Source organism: Aythya ferina, assembly GCF_964211825.1.
Source record: "Aythya ferina genome assembly, chromosome: 1".
Classification (NCBI taxonomy): Eukaryota; Metazoa; Chordata; class Aves; order Anseriformes; family Anatidae; genus Aythya; species Aythya ferina.
Window position 1 is genome coordinate 63,456,467 of NC_140296.1, and position 26,906 is coordinate 63,483,372.

At 38.2% G+C, this 26,906-nt stretch overlaps 2 protein-coding genes across 12 annotated transcripts in view; one reads left to right on the forward strand and one right to left on the reverse strand.

Moving 5' to 3' along the window:
- Positions 1 to 229: 229 nt before the first annotated feature.
- DCUN1D2 (defective in cullin neddylation 1 domain containing 2) lies at positions 230 to 26,900 on the reverse strand. 11 transcript variants are annotated; one of them, XR_014685355.1, is made up of 8 exons: positions 25,570 to 25,918; positions 24,758 to 24,974; positions 21,800 to 21,968; positions 19,143 to 19,273; positions 12,912 to 13,166; positions 6,741 to 6,823; positions 4,302 to 4,398; positions 230 to 3,351 (listed from the first exon to the last, which is right to left on the reverse strand). XR_014685355.1 is itself a non-coding variant. In XM_084495510.1 (7 exons), the coding sequence occupies exons 1-7, from the start codon at positions 26,695 to 26,697 to the stop codon at positions 3,272 to 3,274; spliced, it is 780 nt and encodes a 259-aa protein (XP_084351636.1). In that variant the 5' UTR covers positions 26,698 to 26,900; the 3' UTR covers positions 2,823 to 3,271. The 11 variants fall into 11 exon arrangements, 6 of the variants coding, with proteins under 6 accessions (XP_084351636.1, XP_084351637.1, XP_084351640.1 ...); XR_014685356.1 differs by having other exon boundaries at positions 2,823 to 3,351; positions 25,846 to 25,988; XR_014685357.1 differs by lacking the exon at positions 12,912 to 13,166 and adding an exon at positions 4,812 to 5,156 and having other exon boundaries at positions 2,823 to 3,351.
- TMCO3 (transmembrane and coiled-coil domains 3) overlaps positions 26,023 to 26,906 on the forward strand; it is a 31,697-nt gene continuing 30,813 nt past the window's right edge. Inside the window, exon 1 of the mRNA XM_084495459.1 lies at positions 26,023 to 26,159. The gene's annotated coding sequence lies outside the window, so the exon portion shown is untranslated. The remainder of the gene's footprint in view (positions 26,160 to 26,906) is intronic.

The following is a 26,906-nucleotide window of genomic DNA, read 5'->3' on the forward strand; positions in this document are numbered from 1 at the left end:
AGCTGCTTAAAAGCTTAAAGGTGGCACAGATGGACAAAACAGGCATTTCTTTCAGGTGTAACTGCTAAAAATCATGAGTTGCATCCTCTCCTTCATCTGGTTGATAGAATAATGCATGAATCCAGCAAATTAACTGAAAACAAATTCCCCCCTCCCCAGCCTTTGCAAGGCTTCCTAAGCAGAAAGCTGATAAAACCACAGAGACATCTCACATGACTGGCTTCGATCCTTTATGTTCCAAGTCCCTTTATTCTTTTTTTCCATTGCCACAAAAATTCACACACGTACAGCTTACTCAGCAGCAAATCTCCCAGGTGCATTGCACGAGTGGATGCCTGCGGGTCTGCTCTTCTTGGCATGACACACACGATAAATTACATTTAAATTTAGAATTGGCGAGTACAAATCCTATGGCTCAGTTTCGAATGCTCCAGGAAGAAAACCCAAAAAACTTGGCAACAGCTTTAAAAAAAAAATACAGAGTTTATCTAGGAACTAGCACTGTATGTAGTGAACAACTTCTAGATTTCTGTACCATTGACGATTATAAATTAATCACCCTAGGTGTTACCACTAGAGGAGCTAAAAAGCAAAGTCAGAGTGCCCTGTAAAGGGGAACAGCAGACAGTGGCAAATACTGGAAGTCGTAAGGAAAACATCATTTGAAAGCTAATCATTTGCCATTTACTTTTACGATTGCTCAAGCTTGAAGCTGTCACTCCGTATTTATGGGAATGTGAAATGCGGAGGTGGTTTCAAGCGAGTAGAAGACTGGGAAGAGCAAAAGAAAAAAAAAATCGACTACACTGGCTGATGGGGAGCAACTCCTACCTTGAGAGCATTTCGCCCAGTCTTCCTCTGTGGGAAGGTGTTTTCCACAAAGGACCTCAGGAATGAAGCTTGAGAGGCAAACAGTTGTATGTAAAAACTAAATAAATATTCTAAGCACCTGCTTCCTTATATCATCAACCCAAAAAAACTCAAGCCACATACTTTTTTATGCTCCATTTATCTGGAAAGGTAAAAGCATTGTTAGGTTGATTTGAAGGAGTTCTCAGCACGTACAAATGTTTCGCAAGCTCTGGCGCTAAGAGACTATTTGATTACATCACACACCAATGGAATAAACTATTTCTGCTCAGTTATATTATAACTATATAATTTTAAGAGATAATTGTGCCAATAGCAAGCATTCCACCACTTTTGGCTGGACAGAGGCAGCTGATGCTATGGGGTGTCACACACTTCTTCTCCAAAGCCTACAGGACAGAAATGGCTTGGTTTGAGTAGAAGAAGATTGGGTAGATGTGATTATAAATCAAATGCATTAAAAGAGCATACTATGGCTTTTATATCTCAGGTGACTTCTGTAGAATACTGCAGTTACATAAGAAACGGCCTCCTAAAGAGTCAGAAAGTGGTAATTTGGGTCAGCATTACACCCTTCCTTCCTATACAAAAGAGAGAAGCACCTGGAGACTGAGACACTGACATCTAGCGGCTGTCGTGCAAGGTCTAACATTTAAAAACTTCTTGGGGTAAAGAGACTAACAATAAATCATTAACTGGGCATCTCTAACTTGCTTGCTCTATTCCTATACATAGAAAATTTGCTAATTTGTTCAATTTTGTCCTAACCCTGCTTTCTAAACATCATACACACCTGAGATTTTCTCAAGTAGAAGGATGTGAACTTCATGTGCACCACGTATATTTGCTTTGTAGGCTGCGCTGACGTAATTGAAACCTGAATGCTTATATGAAAAAATCTAAACATTAGATTTTTAAGAGTAGTTTAAGTTTTTACACCCTCCAAACTATGAAATATAATAAGCCATCATGCAATAGTTAAGTTACCTGAGGTGAGCCAAATAGGTACGAGTTATATAACTCAATGCACTACCTTCTCAAAGGATTCTTGGATTTATGCAGCTCTGATTACAGCACATCTATTAGTCGTAGCTGTGTTTACTCTTTAACAAACTTTTATAAAGGCTAGGACAAACTCATTTCGATGATGTAGAGTTTAGAAGAGCCCTGTATGAAAGCATGCTGAATAGTTTCTGGTAAAAATAAGTTGTGCTTAAGCACTGGAAGACACTGTTGGGGAAAAAGAAGACTGGCCTCTACACACTTTGTAACAGATAATTGGTGAGAGGGGAGAAAAAACTGAATGAATTTGGTGAAAACTGATCACATTCCACTGCTCTTGAGTGATACTGCATGAATTTACTCACTTTTTTCCTTAAGTATTACTGAATATACAAAATATCCAGATTCTAACATAATTAATGTGAAATTTCCTTTCCTCTGTTTTCAAAGTGGAAGCCAACTGTTGAAGTCTTTGGGCTTATTCACATTTACTTTCTGTGAGGCTTGTCAGGAACTGCACTCATAATTTGTTGCATCTTGCTAGAATCGAGGGTGTCTTCCAGGCTACAAATAAAAGTTATGTTCTACCAATCCACTGTTTAAAATAAATACATAACTGAAGACTAGGAGAATTGATAATCAAATATAAATTAATAGAAGTATCTTCAGTTGTTTAAGGTCTATTTTAAAATGGTTAATAAAAAAAGCTGGAGGTACAACATAGCACAGAGCAGCAACCCCTTCCTCAGCAATGCTACTGCCACATGTCCAAGCTCTTCAGGAATTCAGTAGTGAGGAAGTTAATCTCATCGGGGAAAACAAAAGGAATGCTCAATCTCTATACTGAAGGCTTAAAAATATAAATCCAAAATTCTGGCAACAAGTCAAAAAATTCTGCATGAGGACAGATCTGTAGAGCTAGCTTTTATAAAAATACACCATACTACATGTTTTATTTAGGGATTTAATTTATATACCACAAATACTGCTTTTCATATAAGTACAATATAATACAGTTTTATTTATTTAACTGCTGGTGTTCACTTTGGATCATGAACTCAATGGCATGCTGTGCTGTCAAACCTTTAATAAAATGGCCTCTAGTTAAACTTCTCCAAAGTATAAAATCATGCAAAATCTACATCCTATATGATACAACCAGTAAAATAGTTGAAGCCAATAGCCTACAAACAGCCTGGACTATCTTCTGGAGTTTGTTCATGAAATGTCCGCGGGTCAGCCATCATTTTCTTCAGGCAGAAAGGAGGAATTCCTGCTCTGTCTCCGGAATCTCATCACGACCACCAAAACCAGCAACAGTGTGCACAGTTATCAGCCAACAAATCTTTGTTACCTAACGCAGTTCAGACTGTGCATTTAGTCCACATTAAGTCTGGGGTTAGGAAGTTTTACGCTTTCCTCCTGTGACTACAGGTCGTGCATATTCCACAAAGTCATCTATAAGAACAGGCCACGCTCCTAAAGAGAAGTCAAGCAGTTCAGAAATTAATGTATCATTATTAGCAGTAAGTTGGTATAGTCTCTAAATAAAAAGGATCAGAAGGTCACTTTGACTTTCTGGCCTAGATTAGCTTTAGAATCATCGATTCATTCATTAAGGTTGGAAAGATCAGCTGGTCCCACCATCCCCCTACCACCAATGTCACCACCAAACCATGTCCCCAGGCACCAGGCCCAACCTCTCCTTGCACACCCCCAGGGACGGTGACTCCACCACCTCCCTGGGCAACCCGTCCCAGTGCCTGACTGCTCTTTCTGAACAGAAATGTTTCCTCATTTCCTACCTGAAACATGCATGACACAATAAACACTAGAGAAAAGCTCCTAAATAGTAAAAAAACATTGCATCTCTTCTTAAGCAATAGTTCTTCGTACAAACAAAATGCATTTAAAGAACAGTGCATGTTACAAAGTTGATAAACAGTTGATAGAAAAATCATGGCATTTCTATTAGAGTCATTCATAACCCAGTAAATATTTTTGTACACAGCCATTCCAAACTGGGATTTGTAAGATTAGGGACAGTGTAAGTTTCTTTTAGGTTCATTTAAAAAAAAAAAAAAAAAAAAAAAGCTTATGTATGTATTCTTGCAAGTGGAAAAAATGTTTAGCCTTGTATTTAACAGCATTTTTGGTACAAAAAAAAGTTTTACTGTGACTCTTGTAGCATGACAGGTTCAAATAGTAAGTGCTATATCACTGTGTGACAGTATCTTTAATTCCATCTACATGTTACGTCAAAATTCTTATCATTAGTTTTGGCAACAAGTATGTTACCCTAAATTTGCAACTAAACCTCTACATGTAAGAAATTGAAACAAAAGGTTTCAGCATGTCCTGATGTACGTTTATAGTAGCATTTCAGTTCTGCTGCACCAACTTTTGAAGATAATTCAACTACTGCTTACCTTCCTCATCATAGTTAGACATATCATCTGCAATCATATTTCCAAAGTCTAACAGAAGATTCCACGTATCTTTTGGAATTGATCTTTTATGATGTTCCTGCAAAGGAAGAAAAATGGTACTGTTTAGTACAAACTATTTTCAAATTCCATGGTAGTATGGCAGAACTTTATTTTGACATGTACAGAAGATATTGACATTTTCCACTATTTATTTTTAAAAGTTGAGCTCTTCCAAAGAAAACTATAAAATTATTACTAAAGGATGCAAAAAAAAATAGAAGTTTCTGATATTTGTTTTGTCCTATTTTTGCTTTTAGGGTATGTGTTCCTAACTTGCTAGTGAAAAGAGTAAAACAAACATACTTTACACTTTTATGTGATGGATCTTGGTGTCCAACTGTTTTAACTTGAGCCCTTTTTACCATAACCTTTTTTACCCACCCTTACACAGTTTGTTTCAACCTGCTGGTTACATTTGCACCCATTTTCCTCTTCTCACTCCCAGTCTACCTTCTGGATCCAACATCTCAGCCTCTCAAACAACTCTCTTCCTCACCGTTGTGTAACATCTGCATTTGCTCCACTTGTTTTCTCCAGTCTCCTTTTGCCCACTTCCTCCTATTGTTCCATACGACCTCCTAGTCTGATTTCAGGTATGCTCCTTTCACCTCATTCACATGGAACAGTTTCCAGCCCAGCCAGTTTGAACAACACCCCAAAAATGTGTGCTCCTCTGACCCCTTGGGAAGCCAACTGCTTAGCCTGAAGGAGAACATTCAGCTTTTGCTGGATCTTTCTGCCAGCTTAGCAAGCAGAAACAGTTCATACAGGATGGTCAGTAAAGCACTGCAGCTGCTGTAAAGGAAATCAGCAGAAATATATGTGGAGAAACAACTTGAAGCAGTTTTGAGCTGTAGGATTAGGTCAGACCACCCAGAACTCACCTCATCCATTGATACTGTTATAGTACTTGAAGACAACAGGGGTGACTTATCAGGAATTCAACGTCAGCCCTGATGTCTAGACCTGGTTTGCAGCAAGAAGTTGTAATTGCATGTAAAGAATTAGTGTTTTGTTTGTTTTGTTCTGTTTGTGTGTATGTATGTGTGTGGTTGGTTTTTTTTGTTTTTTTTTTTTAAGCATTAACACTCTGAAATATTGAGGAGAACAAGCTGCATTTCTAAAAACCTGGAACTTGATCAAAATGAGGCTGACATCCATCACAACAGCAAACACGCACTCTTACTCAAGTCAAACGTTACATTTTTTGCAGCCAAAATATAACAAGCAAACAAATCTTCTGGAAAAGGTTCCTTAAAAAGAAAAACAAAAACATGCCCTAGAGAGTCCTAGCTTGCTGTTTTCTTAAGTTGATTTTTTTTAATCTAAACATTTTTTTCTATAATTTACGTTCAGGTTAAATACTTGTAGCAAAATAAGACACTATATTCCATCTTCTAGAGTACTGCTTGAAGCAGAGACCTGTAGAACAGTTTGTTGTAACAACCTCGATCACATAGCCTAGTGGGACGTTGTATTTTCATACTTTAAGTGTTAAAATGTGAAATATTTTCACAAATTCGCTTTATGAAACTCTCACATATAGACAGTGAATAAAATAAATATACTGTCCAAATTTATTTTTTTTTTAGAAAAAAGTAAAATATTCTAAAAAGCATACACTTAAAATATAGAAATAAATATAGAAAAGACTTGCTTCTAAACTACAGATAAAAATTTAAGCTGAACACTAAAGATAAATTATACATGATATAATATTATACAAAGGTTTTCTGATAGCATATAGAAATACCAGTGTAGAATTATGTATGAATCAATTGGCTCTTAAATAAGAATATTTTGTGATTCCTAAAGTTTAATTTATGCATCTTTACTCCACTGCCCACAGAACTGCACTGGTAACACAAAACTACCAAGATAAATTCACAACTATTATCTAAAAAATGAGTCAGAATAATTACTTGGACAAAAACTTTCACTAAGAAGTCATCTCTTGGGTTAAGTCAGTCATAACAGAACTTACTTTGTAAAAAGACCCAATTTATGCATTAGTACCACATAAGGTATGGTAAAGTATATGGCTGGCAACAATCACAGCTGTCTTGAGAATAAAGACAACATAGGTTCAATCTACAATTATGGCTTCAGTTCATGCAGCAGCTTTCTTAAGGTGGGAGAATACAGGACTGTGCAAGCAGAACGCACTGCTGCTTTGCTACATCTGTTTGCTTCCTCCTCAATTAGAAAATTATACAAAGATGATTTAATTTGGCTTGATTTAAGACTACCTTATATCAGTCTTCAAAAAAGAAGTTAGGGAATATTCGTAGGTCCTGTCTTTTTCTTTATTGTAAGCACAGCATCATAGAAGTCAGACTACTGTGGACTAAGGTGGGAAGGAATAAAGTCTGTACTTACCAACAAGAATTTATTCCAAAGATCTAGGAATTTGAATCTTCCTGACAAGACTAAATTCCAATATGCAATTGCCATTTCTAGATCTGCAAGAGACAAAGAAAAACATTTAATATTACAGCATATTATACACGTATGCATTAAAACTGTTAAGGTTAAACAATTAATGCTTCATTCAGTATATTAAGATACAAATTTATTACATTCTTCTGAAATTCTTACAATCATTACTGCTCTCTATAGTAACCCAAAAGGGAGAAGAAAAGCAGTAATGGTAAAAATTGCACATTGAACATTACAGTCAAAGATTAAAGTCTCTTTGTCACCACCCAGCAGTGCAGGATTAAAGTTACTCAATCTAGAAACAAAACACAATAGTTATCAATAACCCTGCCACAAACTTAGAGAACACACCCATCAAAAGAAGGCAAATATTGACAGAAACCCGGACATTCAAGTCTGCAGGTGCCAACCACTGTTTATTTACCACATTTTAGACACACCTGACTTGGAAGGGAATTTAAGGACAAGAGGGAATAAAAAAAGATTTATCTGGGTATAATAATTCTACAGCACCCCTTACAGCAATATAAACTTCTGATAAGTGATTGTAGAAGAAGAAAAACCCCTACACAGAACCGAAAACATAAGACCAAGCAAGCAGATCTTATTCCACACCACAACGAGTGGTCTAGGAGCAAAGCTCAGCTCATGCATGCCAAGAGGAGGATGCAGCACTGCCACACATTCAAGCAGAACAGTAACAGCAGTATTAGATACAGCATTAGGGTAGAAATAAAATTTTTCTTGAAGGCCTGTATCATCTCAGCAATCCACAATAGCTAACCACTTCTGTCCCTGGTCCCACCCATAATACCACTAAATACAGTGGTGTGTGCACATTGCTGTGCACCAGCAAAATAAAGGCACATCCTTTCTTAAACCACAACATTCAGTGTTTGCTTTCAGTGTAGGTTAAGCACAAACCAAACATGCAACTTCACAGAAAGGATCACCACAGCAGCCGAGGAGGAAGGCTGACCTACCTACAAGAGAGGGGTGTGGTGCTTGGAACTGCACATATCCTATTACAAACCAAAAGCCACTGCACCACCTGAAATCAAGTTTCTCAACACAGCCAGCTCCCTAGAGCCTGTATGACAGAGGGCTGGGGCCCAAAGTTAAGCACAGCAGTTAAGATGTTGCAGATAATTGATGGACATCTAATACCAAAGTCCTACCAAAGTCAGATGCCTTGGCCAACGAGCTCACTTTCCACAGAAAACGCTGTTTAATAGCTTTTACTTGCTGCTTAGGTATGCAAATTAATTATTCATATCTGTTATCCCAAATGAAAAGCAAAAGAAGCGGGAAGGGAGAAACTCCCATAATCTTACGGGTTTCTAAATTTCACCGTGAAGCGACTGGCTTTGATCCCATTCACTCAGGCTTCATTATGAAGCCTCAACTTTTCCAAGCTGATCTTGTGAGCATTGGCAAGCGTTAAGCAGAATGCACTTTGATGAAAAACAGTTTTACAGCATGAGAGTTTTTATACTTCAGATGAAATATTCCTTGGAAAATGGGAGAAGGTACAGGCAAGGAAGCAAAGATGGTTAGAGGTACTGCAGAAGTGTTAAAAAAGAAAGAAGATGCCACACTTCCTTGGTTTATTTGGGTATTTGCAGCATTATGTTTAGCATTATTTTAAAGTAAACCCAATTGCAGCAGCATTATATTCAACAAAATGTAAATAAAATATTATTTTAATTAATCTGTCACTTGCGAAATATTTTACATGTGTGTGCCAACTGACTCTCCTACACAGAGACGCAGGAGTTGGTTGTTGTGACTTACAGGCATTGAAAAAAGTGTATTTGCCCTACTCTTCCTTTGTTGTTCAGCATAATTAACTGAAAGCCACACAATTAAAAGAGAAGGAAGCCTTGATCCTAGATAAAATTAGCTTGGTGGAGATAAGAAAAATAAATTAAGAAAAAAAAAGAAAAGTAAATCTTTATCTGATTCATAGCAATCACACAAACCTATGAACCAATACAAAGAGACACTGGAAGAAGTGGATGACATGAGACTATGACTCTTGGTAATGGTGCTACTTTATGTGATCTTAACAGTATTTGGGGAATCTGGGCTTTTACGTGTGCCATGCTGTCAAGGGATGTGGCTACACGCAGTTTTGTTTGATGACATTTCTCTATCTAGGTTGAAAACCTGAGTCCTGGAGGACAGAAAACTGGATTCTTCTGCTGTCAAGGGAGGGTTTAGTCTCACAGAGTTGCAGTTCCTCATTAGGCTGCTGATAGTAGCATCAATCAACTGTGATGCTGTGGAGTGCAGCTGCTACAATGAGCACACCATTAAAAGATTAAAACAAAACCATCAAAAAAAAGGAAAGGGAAAAAAAGCCATCACAGGATGGCTGAGGTTGGCAGATGCCCCTGGTCCAGCCCCTGCTCCAGCAGGGCCACCCAGAGCCACTTGCCCAGGCCCACGTCTGGGTGGCTTTCAAATACCTCCAGGGAGAGAGGGAGGCTGCCCAACACCTCTGGCCCCATGCCCTGAGTTCTGCAGCCCTGCAGAAAGATGCTTTGGCAAGGCACAGATTTCTTATGCGCTCTTAGGAACATCTATTTCAATGCTGCATGGTTATGAAAGCATCAATTACAAATAAAATAAAATGATAATTACAAAAAGTATGCTGCTTTGTACAAAAACCATGCTTCCTATGTTATATACTAATGAAGAAAATTTTAGAAGTGGAAAGGTAAAGACAGATGCACAAACCTCTGGAAACTAATGTCTAAACAAGGACCAGCTTCTGTACACGTTGCATGTCATGCAGACCTTTAGTACAGTCTGAGGAGTTTGCATACACTGAAACAAAGCTTCGTTATCGAGATGTTTGGCTTTCTGGATACCTAGTCTAGGTACACAATATAGCATCTCTACAGCTTTCTGCAGTGAAACCCTGAGGACTAATTGCATCACCTACAACTGGTATCAATTATTTAAAATTATCAAAGCTAAAATTATTAAAAATATCAAAAAAATCAAAGTAAAACTAGAACTCAAGAAGGAGGAAATGGATAATAAAGTAATATTTTAATTATTTCAAACGTTTTGCTGTAATAATGGTTATTACAGTAAACATGCTTTAGGACATTTTAGTGTTAGCTTTAATTCGAAATGTTAGGAACTCCTTTTATTTATACTGTTTTTACAATATTTAAAAGATTTACATTTATTTTCACAGTCAGAAATTAATGATCTTGCGACCAGCATGATCTATTTTGAAACAAGAAAACACATCCTAAATTTGTTAAAAAAAAAAAAAAAAAAAAAAAAAATGAAAGCCTCAGCCTTTTCTACCCTCATTGAACAGAAAGCTTAAAAAGTGGAAATAAATTAGCACAATTAATGCAGGAGAAATAGGCTACCAGCTAAATAGCTTGTACCTACCTTCAAGGTTAGACTGAATGCTTATTTTGTTAGTAAAAATTTTAGAAATTAAAGACAGAAATTAAATGAAGTTCCTTACACCTTCACTATGATTTTGGACACAGGGAATGAAGTCACTGCACACAAGTAATCAAGGAAGTGAGAAAATGGATAAATCAACAGACAGCAAGGGACTGACTGGAGAGGAGGATTTACGAGGAACATGAAATTAAGTTCATTTAGACCTGCTGCGCCAAAACAGCTCTCTGGGACTGCAGCACTCACTTGTCATCCTCTGCCAAGCAGAGCTTTCCAGCTCTCTCAGATTGCCCTACCAACAGAGCTGTTTATGCAGTCATGTTTGATGCTGTCAGAATGCTAAACCTAATTCATCTAAATTACTGACATAACTGCAGAGAAAAAAGCAGAGAGCATTACATCGGCCTCCCAAGTACATATTAAGACCTTTAAGTTATTTATAAGAATACTTCAGTATTAGTCACTGTTGTCCTTAAAATCCGTAGTTAGCATGCTGACTAGGTTCTGCACAGTATGATAGAGCGTAGCATGTTTTAGAGCTTGGAAATAAATCATTTATCTTGATTTCCTCTCGAGATCAACTGATTGTACCAGTATTGCCTTCTTCTTCCTCCGCTGATGTTTAACCTTCTTATCAACATTGTAAAGCTTTGCTACATTACACAAGTCCTGTGGAAGACGTTGAGCAGCTTGTTAAAAGCCTCAGTGCTCACTTACTCAAGGAGTACTCTCTCAAACTACAAGGGTAGGATTTTTTACACCAAGAAGTATCAGGCAGTGCTTCCCAGTCCACCTACAGCCACAAACCAAAAAATTAGCAAAGAATGTAACAAAGCTTTTAGGAGGAAAGAGTTACTTCTATTAAATCAGTTAATAAAGAATTAAAAAAAAAAAAAAAAAAAAAAAGAAAAACGCCTTTGAGGCTTTCTCTCCTCAGTGCAGTAAACAAATCTTCCTTTACAGATCTGAAAACAAGAGTAGCCCACAAATTCTATTGTACCCAAACAAGCATAAAAATTTAATCTGGACAGGTGAAAGACAAATCTATTTTATCATTCAATTGACTTATAATAGTATAAGTAACCTTTGTAAGAGATGGAACTTCAGATGTTTTCTTTAAAATTATGTAAGTTCCCCTACAGAATCATTGGGTTGATCTCTTCCATCTTGTTCACTCACTGTGGTCACAAGCAAAAATCATACCTCTATAAAGCTAAAACAAACTGCATCATACAAATAATTACTTTCTTCCTATACAATTCCTGGACACGGTGCAGAAACTGGTGTAGATTTGGGAACAGTGGAAACTGGTGTGAATCTAAGGAATCGGACTATCACACTACCCTCACCAAAAAACATCAAATGAATACTTGCAAGATTCAGTGAGTTACTTGACTCCTTGTATCCTCATCTCTGAATGATTTTAAGAGTCTTCTTAGGCCTCCAAATTACTAAGGATATGGACACAAAAATTAGTTTCTTTCCTAATGAGAATATATATTTTTTTCTACATACAAATAAAATCTACAAAGCAAAACAGCAAGAAAATAGCATCAGGACTCAACCTGGGGACCCTTCATCAAATTGTCAAGTGTTTAGAGCAAAATAGCCCTTATCTGCAATTAGTAGCTCCCCCCCAGAAGGAATAGACAAGGCGAAAAATAGAGAAGGGGTATGAAGTGAATGCTGGATGTGGCTGAACTCAGGATCCAACTGAGTTGTCTCCATTCATCCCCGCAAAGCCGTAAGCAAGGAGCTTCCCAGCGCTCCACGTTAGCAAACACAACTCACAGCATCAGAATTACATCTCTGTGGTGGCCAGGGAAGCGTGGTGAATCACAGGATGCAGATTTCAGAAGAGCTCTGCAGGAATCAGTCAGGCTCTGACTGCTTATTAACCACCTCACTGATAGCAGGCTGATTCCACGCAGAACCTTTCATGCTCGTTATCTCGAGCATCAACTGCACAAAAGCAAATAAACTGCTCCTGACTGTGAGCTTGCCTTAGAAGAAAGTAAACATCAGTTTGAGCACAGGATAATAAGCCTGATTAAAGATTTTAAGATTGTCTACATCTCTCCACATCTCCCCACGTACAGTTCAAATAAGCTATGACAGATGACTTAAAGTGGACTGGGTAAGTAAGAGCCAAACATGAGTAAAAGAGTTAACATGAGTAAGAGTTAACAAGACATTACTACAACTGGCAGTTATGCCACACTTCTGCTGCTGCTATTGGCCTCTTTTCCTCAGAGCACACTGTCCTATACTGAACTTCTCTTAAATTGGTGGCATTTTCTGAATGAAAAAAAAATGAACTAAAACAAGGACCAATAAAACTTGGACAGACCAAGGCTATTCAAACTCCTGAAATACAGTATTCACAGACCTCTTCCAAAGTAAACATGAAATTCATTTAATTCCCTCAATTTCTTCATCTACTCACTCCTCTAAGTACCCTACAAATGGATCAATCTTCATTGAAAGCGGAGGAAATCCTGGTAACTAGTAAGAAAAAAAAGTTATATCCTTGCCTATTGTCTAAGTATTTTTTCAAAGAATCTCAAGCTTCAGATACTGCTACGATGAAAGCTAAAGATGATGTTGCTTCAATTAAAAAGAGCATGTTATACTCATCTGCTCACAGAAGATGCAACCTCCTGGAAGTCCACATACCGGCTGCAAAGATAGTCATTCTTCTGGTCTTGAGGTAACATTTGATTCAAGTCTGAATGCCCTCCTCATGTATCATGTCTTGCTTGATCCCAGGAAACTGGCAGAGAGAAGGAAGCACAACCTTTTGAGCCAGTAAGTAGGCGAAGGGACCACAAAGGAGCGACGAAGGACCCAATCTGCTTTTTGTCTCCATGTTGAAAAGAAGCCGAAGACCGTGAAGGAACGCATTAAGTTCCTCCACTGTGCTGAAACAAACTGTAGTAAGAGTCCTGAGCATGAGGAATCGCTTGAACACATCTTGTTGGGGCTCAAAGGGAGATCCGTTAAGAGACTCACAATAAGTAACAGGTTTAAAAAACAAAACCAAAAAGAAAGATAGGGCTAAGGCCTTATTTTGACCTTGAGCAGTGTCCTTCAAAATCTCAACTGCTCTATACACAACACGACAGAAGATCTGCAATACTGCTCTTTACTACAGTTATCACGCAAGAGCTAGGATGTAAAACATCTCTCAGACTGCAGTAGAAAAAGTTAATCTTTGGGAGTAGAAGGTGAGATAAACCTCTCCAAAACTTAACGGTTATAACATATATACTAGCAAGACCATGAGGAAGCAGATACACAGGCAAAACTAGTTATTCATAATAATCCTTTGCCTAAGTTTCCTGGCAAATTGGACCTTAATAAACTGCACCTTTTATATTATCTCAAAGATACAAACAAGGCACTCGGATGCAGTTTAATATATCCAAATATTGTGTCTGCCAGGTCCAATATTCAGCCATTGCTGCATGAAACCTTGTTATCTTTCTTCCTGAGTTCTGTCTACCACTTAGAGGGCAGTCACCTTAACAGTCATAAACATCCCTCTTTCTCTTAGCCAACAACCAAATCGATTCAGGTGTATCAGACATGACAGCTGGGTCCTAAGTGACATCAATCAGAGCATGTTTTTCTGTTTAAAGGAAATCATGGTAGACCTCATGCAATATGCTTTTGTTTCCTGCATTTCACTGCTTATACAGGCTATCACCTAGGGGTACTAGTACCACTTTTTACTTCTTTAAAGAGTATATTCCTTACTGAAGCAAGCTACTTGACAGTATTAATAAAAGTAAGTGGAATATTCAAGTTAGATGGGACTATGGAGCCTACAGATAGAAAGAAAAATTCCCTAGTATCACCAGGTTAACTGTGGAAAAGAGACTCCTATAAAAGGCAGTCCTGTTTCTAGGAATTAATATCGATGTACTGAACTCTTTGCCTAGTTTGGGGCCTTACAGAATCAATGCAACTGAATTTACTGGAGAGGATTCTTCACATCTAATTATGTACAGGCAGAATTTCTTGCACTGGCTCTGAGTGAAACTACAGGAAGAAATTAAAGAAGCAGTGGAAAACAGGCTGGTCTAAAAATAAATTAAAAAAATGGAACAAAAGAGCCAGAATCGCTTTCCTGCAGTGAAATCCACTGTACCACAAAGATGACCAGGGCAGATATCACCAAAAATTCTTTTTTCATCACCAAAAAAACTTCCAAGAAGGGCTTCTGGGCCTTTCCACTCTCACCCTTACAAGTGTCAGCTGGTGTAATGAGAGGTACTACACCTTTTGCTGATACCTCCTAAAAGAGGAATGTTTGGGACATGGATTTTTTTTTCCCCTCCAAGATACGCTGCAGGTAAAAAGCTTCACTGAAAACTGACTGCAATCCCAAAAAGAACTAGAAATTCAGTCTGAAAGCACTGATGGTTAAAGTGAAGCTAGATGTGATCAAATTTAGAGCACGCTGAAGCGCTCTCAAACTGCTACCTTCCAGATCTGAGATCCCAAGGAGTTTCTTGGAGACCACGCTCAAATTTAATTTCAGTAGTTCTCTGCCAGACTGGGAGAACATGACTTGTCCATAGGAGTCAGGCTAGTCAGGCTGTACCTAACGCTGTCCAACACTTCAGTAACTCAGATGAGAAAACAAATGAAACCCTCGTTAAATCTGCAACTTATACAAAGCCTGGGAAAAGTGTAGCACGGTAGAAGACAGGATTAGAATTCAAAGTTATCTGTACAAACTGAAAAAACTCTTGAAAGTAAATGGGGAAGATTTCACTAAGGAGAAATGCAAAGTAATACAGCTAGTAGGACTAATCAGCTGCAGAAACAGAAGACTGGAATCAACTGGGTGCATTGCAGTTCTGCAGAAACCCAGTAATATAATAGATCACAAACTGCTGACATTATCAGTGTTAAAATATAAGCAAACTTAATATTGAGATGTAAAACAAGGAGCAAAGTACCTAAGGCAAATGAAAAGTCCAACTTATTTGGGTACTACAAGACAGGAGAAAGTTAGATCAATTAGATTGCAATGGAAAATACACATGATCAGAGGGTTGGAAGATATAATATCTTGAAGTAGTTGGTTTTACTCAATCTAGAGACCAAGGGAAGAGACATTTACCTGCCAAATATGTAAGAAGCTGTCCCTAACTGTGAGAAAACATTTTTCTATGTATTTACTCTGGATGTGTAAGTATTGAACTTCAGATCTCACAAACATAGATTTAATCTGTACACTAGAAAACAATATAAAATAGTAACTATAAGTGTGAGCAAGCATTGACACAGATGTACAAGACCCGTTGTCAGAAAATTAAGAACTTATTAAGCAAAGGCAGCAGCTTCCAAACTTTTTCAGCTAGAGGACTACAGCTAACGGATCTAAAATCTTGCAGATAACTACCGAAACCAAAAAGCCAAGATGGTATACATTGCTAGCATACCACTGAACACTTGGGTAGAAGAACATCTGTGAGGAACCGTTTTGGTAGCACTCGATCCCATCTGGCACAAAGGAATGCACTAAGCAATCCTTTATCTTTTAAGCCAAAAGGCCGCCTGGCATATTGAAAAGGAACCCATGATTCACTGTATTTCCTGATGTTCTTCAGTGGAGATGGTGAAAAAAAGTAATAACTGCTGCTTCTGTTTTAAGAAAAACAATAAGCAAAGTTTTTTTTTTTTTATTTTTACATATAGAAATTTGTCTGGCAAGCTCGTCTCATTTTTTGTTTCTGTTAAAAAAATGTGGTAGCACTTAGCCTGGAGGATCCTACCCTTTTAATTACATCATCTTTTATATAAGTTGTGTTACTAGCAATCTGCTACAAATATGGATTTTGTGATTGTCAATGACACAACGTCAAACCTGTTTAGTTTTCAACTATGAGTATTCATAGGTCACGTGTATTCCTGAGAATCAAGTAATATTCTTTTAGCAGACAGATCACTGCTCTAAGCAAGGAGTGCTACCAGACTTGGTGATTTAAATTCCCAGTACAGCTAAAGAAAAAAAGCAATGGATATTTCAGGCCTCCAAAAAAAAAAATCATATTAAAATATATATTATTTTTAACTGACAGGCAGGAAATAATTCCTTTTGTCATTTTCATTTCATTATTCACTTTTATCTCTACTTTCTATGAGCTTACCGACCTCTTAGTCTTCAAATCATAATTCAAATGTGAATGTCTGTGGGCAAACACCACTGCTGCAGCATGACATCAGAAAAAAAATAAGTCAAGCAGCTAAGACAGTTGCTTGGGAGCATCCTGTGTTTACACAGCATTGCGTGTCATCTAACGTGCACGTAGGGAGGAAGAAGAGATCTACACTGTAAAAGGACCTAGGCTGAGGTTTATACCAGCTCATTTAGTTGTGCGTTCTGCCTGCACTGAATTCATAAAAGCATCATGAGCCAAGGCTCCAAAGTCATTAAGAAAGAAACACACTTTGTACATGAGTGAGATGTGATCCTGCATCTCCTTGACAGCAGTCACTGGGACACAAATACCACCCAACTCCATGCAGTTGTGGAGAGAGGGAGGGAAGATGAACAGATAGAAGAAAATAGAGAGAATATAGAGAAGATGATGTAAAATAAAGAAGGACCTCATCCTGTATTAAGGGTAGCTGAAGAGAGTGTTCTTAGCCCATAGAAATGCTCTTGTAAAGTAACTGTCTGAACTTTTGCTTTTCTTTTTTTTTTTTTGGTTTTGTTTTTCCCCCAAAGAACAGGAATAACCTTTAGAATAATCAGAGCAGAAAACAGTATGTAGTAAACACGAAACAGCATTTTTTTTTTTTTTTTACTTCTCTCTCCCCGCTCCACTGAACACAATGGCATTCCTTGAAAAGAGTCCAGCTCCAAACCTATGCAGCTTGAATTTTTCTTTGGCTAAGCTATCACTGACCTCAAGCACTGAAAAAATACAGTATCAGTCAATATGCCTGCTCAGCACCCTTTTTTACTCAACCTATAGTGGCCCAAGTTGACACCAGAGAGAAGCATGTATCTCTGCTGAAATAAGTAGCACCTGATTGGATTTATTTAGTATCTAGAATAACCTTAAGAAACCCAAAAGAAGTCTGACCAAAAATGTCCTCAAAATACTGTGAACTAAGCACTACTTGAAATTAAGGAACAGTAAGTATTGGCACAATTATTAAAATTCCTCAAACCTGAAATCAGCAACGGTTCCAATCAACTCTTTCTACAGCGTATTTTACACTTGGCTTTCTTTCTGTTCTGCTTAGTTCATCCTGCTACCACTTCAACTTCTAGTGCAAGAAGGCACTTTGGCATTTTCTTGCTGAAAAGTACCATTCTTACAAAACAGGGAAGACAGACATAAATGGAAGGGCTTCCATACCAAATAAACAGAAGTAATGGAACACAACTAAGTTTCCTTTTTCCTCCTCATGTCAAATAAACAGTACATTCAGTTCCATAACCTGGGTTGGGCTGCCTTCCCTCCTCCCCCCTCTCTTTGTACAGGCTTAGGTGAAAAGCTTTTGCGTCCTATTTCCCAAGTATACGAGTTTCAAGTTGGAGGGGGGCCAATTAAAACAGGAAGCCATTTGTAATATTTCTTTAGGTATCCCATAAATTCCAACCTCAGCTGTAACCAACCTACTTTTTTTACCCTGCAGGCTGATAGAGCTCAGCTTTTTAATGCAGAAGCAAGAAAACGAACAACTAGGTGATGAACTTGAACTCTAACCACCTCCACAGAACCTCTACTGGACTATTTCATTTGTGTCTAGAAAGGTGTCATGTGATGCAAGGAAGACATATGTAATAAAAGAAGAAATTGCTGCAAAAGATAAAGAAAATAGGACACTGACTAAAAGCTGTCCACAGCTGAAAAAAAAAAAAAAGGACATCAAAAAATTCAAGAGATTATTACTGCAAGTAAAGAATGAGGTACAGACACCACTGCTTGAGAAGGTCTAAATCAATGTTCTGCTTCTCCTTCCCACTTCTTTGAACAATTTTTGAGAAAGAGTATTTGTTAACATGCTTGCCAAGCAATGTAGACACACAAAGTGGCTAGGCTTAAAACAAAAAACAAACAAAAAATAACCCCCACACTTTTTAACCATTGCACAAGCGTACAGGGATGATGACATGATGCTGTTCTACACACAGAACGGGGTCTTTTGAAAGTGGACATATATTTGAAGTTTTATCTTACAATTTTCCCCATCTATTCACAAACTTTTCATTTGAATATAAAAATTGGATTTTTGATTAGAGAATAAAATATTGGAATTTAAATTACATGTCCTTTTCACTCCAACAATACAAGCCACGGACTGGAACAATCTCAAACTTCAGAGAACAACGTAATACTTCATACATCATATGCCTATTTCTGCTCACTAGCTTTGAACCAAATCCATATTACTTATTTTAGAAACTTTACATAAAAACTGTGCGCTAAAGCTAAAAATTCTTGAAAGGACAATATCTTTTGCCTGGTGTTTTCTCCCTCTTTTCAAGCTGATATGGAGATTTTGTTTCAGCTTTATTCTGAGCAAAACAAACATGAGGAGCTCATTAGCTAAGTCTTTTTTTAAAAACAAAAAAAAATGTTTTTTTTAAACATTTTTTAAACAAAAAATTACATCAGGGGTCTAAGAACTGCCGGAGCTTCCTTTGACAAGAAGAGAGATAACATCAAAGCTAGCAGAAAACCCTTTTAAATTATCTGTACCAAGGGGACATTAAAGAAGAGATTAATTGAGAAAAGAAGGGTAAGAGGAGAAGTCAGGAAAAAATAATCAATAATGAATTTACTATACAATTGCCAATGAGACAATTATATTATTGGAAGAATTTGGAATCGAGTTCACTGTCTGTAGATATTTTCTCAATTTTTTTCTACTTACCTAGACCTTTTTGTCCAGGGTTTTTAGCAAAGTTGAAAGTAAATTGATAAAAATCTTTGAACTTTGTTGGATCCTTCAGTTCTTGTTCCAGTCGTGGTAATAGAGCTTTTAGTTTTTCTGTGGTGTCACACCTGTTGACAGAGAGATTACAATATTTATATATAATTAAGGGATTTTTTCAGTTTCAGAGCAAAATAAAACAGTAGTTAAGATAAAAACAGTGTCTCAAGGTAGAATTTAAAAAAATATGACAATCTTTTACTAAACATTTTTAGGTAGAACAATACATATAGGCCTTCAGAAGGACACAACCTAATCACAGAATCTCTAGGTTGAAGGAGACCTCAAGATCATCAAGTCCAACCTCCCACCTAACACTAATAAGTCCTCCCTTCCCTTTCATAGCTGTTGTAACATAAGCTTTATGTTTTAATCTAATTACACTTTATTTGTTCCCTGTTCTACATAAATTAAGAACTGCGTGCTATTTTTACAGCTAATCTTGATGTTAGAGGACTTTCCAACAAAATGAACTATTTGCAAACATCTGCTTGCCACCACTGTATACCTACAGAAAAAACCTGGGGAAAAAAAAAAAAGAGCCTTTGACAATACTTTGAAGGCTGGCAAGGTGTTTAACAGCTTGGCACAGGTACACTAAGATGGGATCAAGTTACTGAGACTCTAACAGAAACACATCCCTTGACACATCTGAAGTATTTCCTGTGAAAGTGTATGACCCGACAAGATGCAATTTTAGAAGAAAAAGGGTTTTCCCCACATCAAGGAATCAAATGCATATTCAAGATCTACAGGATATTACCAATACTCTGAACTGCACCTTGATACTCCAAGAGACGGAAATCAGTTTCAGAAAATCTTGCAGATAACATTTCTCAGTACCTCAACGATTGCATTTATTTTAAAGCTTCAATAACAATTTTATTAAAGAATGGATGGGTATAGAAAAATCTATACAATGCAGATGTTGTTCTAAATGTCTTGCATATTACAGATTAAAAAAAACCAAAACCCTCCCTTGTCTCTAACAGTACCTGGTAGAGGAAAGATGAGGAATTTTGCCAAGTTTTCAACTGAGAGCTTCAGTTTCCTGGGGACATGATCTACCTAACAATAGGAACACTTAACATGCCTTCCTTCTGCTTCCCATTCACACCCTGACAGTGCTATGTGGACTAAGCCTCAAGGAATGTCTTTTCATTCAAATCTTAACCTGTGTTCAATGCTAACAAACCACAGATGCTGCACATCCTGTATGTAACAAAAAGCATTCCAGATTATCAATAAACAGCATACCAGTGGCAAGCAGGTATGACCAGATTATGCTTCCAAGAACTCTAAAATGCACAGAGAGGTAAAATTCACAGACCTCTGTGAAATATATCATACAGGACATATGATCAACACAACAACGAAGTTACAAAATAACATCCAAGCCAGAAACTGTAGGAGGATTAGCAAAATATTTTTATTTTTATTTTTAAATCAGTTAAATCAAATAATGCTGGCAGCCTTCAATGTAACAGCATAACTGCTTGACTTCTCCATGGCTAGAAAGTCGTAACTACTCTGAATCTGTCCAAAACCCAGACTGAAAGGGACAAAATAAAGCAGTGGAGTTCAGATGATGTTAAAAGATCTTTCATCATTTTCTGAAAATCCTTACCTAAAAAGGAAAGCTTAGACACAAGTCAATAACAACAGACTGCTAGGACCCCTGCTTCAAGAAACAACTACTACATTTGCTCACAGTTGCTCTACTGTAGAAAGGTATTAATGAAGTGTCATTCTAAACCAAATTAAGTTATTTAACAACAAGAAGTATGCACAATAAACTGTACTTTCTCACTTACCTAATGTAATCTGTTAAATAATATATACACATATTTTATGTAAGGGTCAAAATGATAAATATAATTAATACAACATTTCTTCTAAAGAGTTTCACATAAAATATTAAGTTATGGTAATAAATGCTTGATTTTATTGCTAAACAGGAGGGATAGGTTTTAGCCTCTGTCTACTCTCCAGATCAGTTCAATAATTCAGGAAGGAAAAAAAATCTTTTATCAGTTATGTCACAGTCAGAGCAAATAATTTTTCTACCACTGATACTCTCATTTTTATTTCGGTTCCTTAGAGATATTCTCTACAAATGAAGTATCTAGCACAGAAGGCAATAAAAGAAAACTATATTTTGTAAAACTGGTAAAAAGAAAAGAGTTCCATTTGGTGGTGAGAAGATAAAGAACTGAAAGTTCTTCTTTGCTATGCTATTTCTTCTCAATGCTTTTTTTTTTATTTGAAACTTTTCCAGTGATGTTCATCCGTTAACAGCACAGGGTCCAACAAAACTGTAACATGATCATACATGTATTTATGTAAGTTACATGAAAAGCTCAGCATATCTTGTTGTACTGTTAAGAATTATTTTGCTTCTACCTTACCAAGGATGTCATTAGCATTTTGCAGTAAAGCACCAGTTTGCAGAAGACTGGACACTACAGGCCTTTAGCACCCGTTAAGCTTGGCACCATCATTACCAGCTTTTCAAAGCTTCACTTGATTTAATCTAAAATATTTTAAACAGAAACTGAGAGCATTACATTTTGAACCACGAAGAAACTGATACTCACCCCAGCTCTGTCATGCCATCTACAAATTCTTTTTTACTAAATTCACACTGAGTAGCTGCCCTGAACTTCCATGCTACAACCAGAACACTGATACTGGCAGGGTCCAGGCTTAAATCATCACAGAACTGCTGAATCCCATCAATGCCGATTTTATTTTCATCTTGCGGGTCTGCAATTCAAAACACAAAGAGAAGAATTATAATTATTCATAAAAACATTTACCAGTAGTCATCAGCACAGCTCTGATATGCTGCATATCACAGGTCTTCGGTTTTACATAAGCTTCAATTGAAATCTAGCTATTCAGTAGGTAGATCGAGTATTCTGCAAACTTCCCTAAGGATTGGATCACAACTTTTTCCTAAATTTACCAGCTAAGTTTAACAAAGCAGTTTTGTCTTCTTTCCACAATGCTCCACGCAAGATCCAAATTTACAGGAAGAAATGCCTGACTGAATCTACAACGCAGCAAGGCTGATAAATACATCCACCTGCACAAGGTATTTACTGGTTAGCACATGGCTAACTTAAAAAACAAAAAACAACTAAACAAAAACTTACCAAGTGAGGCCCGAGATTATTTCCTGCTAGTGGCAGATGAGAATACACTACAAGTGTACACTGAAATATTTTTGGTTTTTCACTGCAAGCCAGGAAAATCACCACAGCATTGCTCAAATGATGCCTCAGCACACTAGTGGCTTATGATAAACTTAGAAAATGTTATGTTTCACTAGTACAAAGTACCTTCTTTAAGATTAGCACCACACTACCTGAATGTTAGGGTTGGTAACAATGCTGTAACTGTAACAGAGTTCTCACTTAAAAAAAAACAACACTAAAAATTACACCTTTCATTCTCAAGACTTGAGGTATCCCTTGAGTAAGCTTAAAAAATTAATCCCTTAATCCGGTAAGATTTTCAACTACACTACTTTAAGTCCTTATTCTATGACTGATCAAAAAGCCAGTTTAAGAAACCTTTTTTTTGTTTTGTTGACATAAGATCTCTTTCACTTTTCCAGACACAGCTACAGTAGCAAACATACTAAAAAGGGAAAGTTAATTTAGCAAAAATTTACACCCATTACACAAAGAATTATTATGGACTTTTGAGCAGGAATAACAAGTAACAATTCTACTGTGTGCCAGATCTAGTTCTGTGACAAAATGCTTTTTTTTATATAATTTGGGAATAACTGAAGATATGAAGGCAAAAAGTGTGTGTGTGTTTTAAAAAATCACTGGAAACATTTTGATGCATTTCAACAAGGACATCCTTATCATGCTGCATGTCATCCAAGTGATTGGGAACAAAAATGAATTTGTTGCTTTGATAAAGCTGCTAGATAAACAGATACGACAACTACCACCAAGGTGGCACAGCAAATGAAAGACCTCTCATCTCAGATTTCAGAATATAATGCAATGTACGTAGTAATTCTATAAACCCTAGTGAAAACAGGGATCCCATCTTGTTGAGAGGCCGTGTGAAGTTTAAGCTACATCTAAGCACCTTTCCCTCGGTGCCTAATCAAGTCTGCTGTCTCTTAAATCTTGTCAAAGTTTAGTTAAGTTTACAAGCTTACTGTGATTTGCAGGAGAACACAAAAGGTGTGCTGCTAACCAAAACACAGACATAACTGAATAGACTTCTCTTTCACAAAAATAAATGCTAGTTTCCATTGCTATAATGTTATGAATAAGAAATAAATTTGTGATTTTTTAAGATTTAGATATTCTTGGCAGCATTTGTGAATTGGTATATATATTTTCAAGCAAAGGACTGGGCGAAAGAGATGCAGACACATACTAAAAACAAAGAGTGGTTCATTAATCCAACTTTTTCCACCTTCTCAGAGGAAATGCTACAGTTTTGCTGATTTTGTCTCTCCCACAACTCATTGCCACCTTTTAACAAAATACTGAAGATATTGAAGAGTGTCTATATTTAAAATAGAATGTGTGGTTTAAAGAGTAGAAAAAAAGAAGTGGAAATACTATTGTAAGAGTAAGATGAGGTATATGTGAAGCACGGTATATACTACAAGTAGAAAAGTATGTGAAATCATAGCTGATTAATTTTGAGGAGTCCATTTTTTAAAACACAAGGTTTATGGATCTCAGCAGTGGCTGGTAATGATGCTTCCAGTGCACTCTGCATGAACACGTGAAGAACGCGTGTGTTCCCATCTGATGGCCACATTTCAGAAATCCTTGATCGCTCACATTATTACATACGTTCTTACATGACTTTTTTTCCCTATTCCTTTTATTTTTCCTATCTTTGTAACAATGCTCCAAAACCAAATGAAAAAGAAACAACTCTGCCTTTAACCTGCTTCCCTGTGGTTTTCCCTCCACGCCTCTCTGAACACAGGCATCATTTTTGCTGTCATAGGCAAGCAGGAAGAATTAAGGATGGAGTTTCAAGACTACTTTTTGAGTTTTCTCATTTTACTGTTTAGTCAGGCTTCTAGCCATAATGTCACCCGACACGCTTTTGATTTCAATGTATAGAAATACTACCATCTTGGAACTAAATTAACTCCCCCAAGTATTTGTACAGGAATCACGTGTATTATTTTGCCACCCAAAGTGCATCACAGATATATTTAATAGCAGCACCAGCAATAAATCCAGTTCCGTAATAAGCTCTACTCTCATTTCTACAATACGTAGCTGAGACTTTCTTCATGACAGGTTTAGTTTTCTGTTGTGAATTTATTTGAAACTCTACAGGAATACCTAAGAAAGCTGTGTATTGGAACACTAAGAACATTTAAAACCTCTCTCATTCTTACCTCACTGCTACGTACAGAGTAAGAAGCACAAGTTAACAAACTTTCCTTAGAACAGTTTAAGAATGGCAGAGGGAAGAGTAGCAATACCACCCCAAAGGAAATTTAAAAAAACAAATGAAACCCAACACACACACACACAAAAAAGAAGCCTTACCTTTGTATCGATTATACAATTGTTCTAATTTCTTCCTGTCTACTGAATTTTTCATGGATTCTTTGTAGTACAAGTCTGGGTTCTGGAAGTAGTTGTCTGTTGCCACTTCTAGTTTCCACTCATTCTGCGTTAAGCAGTATATAGCAGTCCTTTCCCCAGCCTGGGTAAATGCCATAAACTGCCGGACCTTGTCCTTCTGTGACGATTTAAGCTTATGCTTTGGGATGCAAAAGAAGCAGGAAAGCCAATGAAGCTAATCCAGAAGTTTGTTTCAGCATTCTACTACTAACGCCTATAGTTAAAAGGGTTTAGTTTTCTTGTTGATGGTAACTTTCACTTCAGAATTATGGGAAGACAAAGCCTCGTTCTTCTGCAGTTAAAAAGACAGCATTTTATTCTGAAAGTCGAAACGACAGCATCTATATGTACATTTTTAGCAAAAAATATTCTGTCAGTAATAGTCTTACGCCTTCTATGCAAGCGTCTTTTCTGTAACATCAGCTTTTCTGTAACATCAGCAAACACAAATTTCATCATATAACTATACGGCTAACTTCTGAAAACATAAACATATAAACAAGGAATCACAAAGGCCTGATGTACAGATTCTCGGGTCCTGTACAAGCCCTCTGTGGATGGAGAAAGTGAGAAATCTGCTTAAAGGTTTTCCTGATTTGCTAGCGCTAATTCAAAGTTTAATCATTTTAAGTGATCAACTGAAAGTCAGAAGCATTTCTCACATCTTTTTGTTAGCAACTAGTAACTTTTGCCATCAGAAGATGCAAGACCGAAAGAAAATAAAGCACACACACCCCAGAGGTTTGCTGAATGCTGCAGCGAGTCCACAAAGTTCCCGTAAACATGATCTAAAACTTTAATCTACTCTGAAAAAAAGCTGTTTACACTATTAGCACGTTAATCAACATAGTGGCCTGTTGCAGGGGCACAGAGGAGCCACGAAGGCGTCCCTCGGAGGGGTCCCTCTTAATGAGGGCTAATTGCAGCAGCCGCCTCTCTGCAACACCCCCAAGTTTATAGGATAAAAAAAGAGGTGAGAGATGGGATTTTTTTTTTTTTAGGGAGCAAACCTGCTGTCGACATGGGTCAGCGTGATTCTGTGGGAAGAAGGAGGTTGCTTACATCCAGCTCTGTTTTTTTTTTATCGTGTTTTGGCACCACCTGATTCGGCTAAGCCACGCTTGGCGTAGCTGTCGGACCAGGATGTCTTATCTGAGAAATTTGTCTGGAGCTGCTTACAGGCTGGACAGGGGTGCCCTAAGCAGGAGCGGGACGGGGAGCACTGCAGATTTGGGCTCACGGCCCCATCCCTGGGCTGCCTCCTTATCTCTGGGGCACACGCGGATCCTACAGATGAACTCAGGACACGCAACGCGTGGCACAGGCAAGATACACACGGCATTTTTTCCCCCAATTTTATATAATCAGACACCCATAGAGCTTTTTTTTTTTTTTTTTTTTTTTTTTTGCGTAACACCCCCGAAACCACCACCAGCAGCGCCTTTTGGGACAAAAACCCCTCACTTCTGACAAAACCTCAGACCCCAGACCCCAACTCCTCATTATCCAAACCCCTTGATCCGGGGGGGGGGGCACCCAGCGGGGGTGTGGGGGGGACCCCAAAAACGCCACAACCCCAGACGTGAGGGGACAGACAGCGGGACGGACAGAGGGACACGGAGGGGGGGGGGGGCGCTGCGTGTCCTCCCGCAGCCCAAAAAAGGGCAAGGTACGCGGCTGCCGCCTGCCTGCCCGCCTCGGGTCACCTTCCCCGCTGCCTGGCACCGGGGCTGGGGTGTGGACACAGCGGGGCTGAGGGGGACGCTGAGGGTGGGGGGGTCCCCGCTTCACCCCCCAACCGTCCCCAACCGTCTCCAACCGTCCCCGTGCCTCCCCTCAGCCCCAGCCCCGCCGCCTACCATGGCACCAGCGGCGCTTCGCCCAACTTCACCGCCCGCCGCCGCCTCCCGCGCAGGCGCTGAGGAGCAGCAGCAGCGCCGCCTCCTCCTTCCTCCCCCTCCCCCTCCTCCTCTTCTTCTTCCTCCTCCTCCTCTTCCTCGCTTAGGCCGCGGCCGAGCGGCGGACTACATCTCCCAGCCTGCCCCGCGCCGCACCGCCCGCCTAAAGGAGC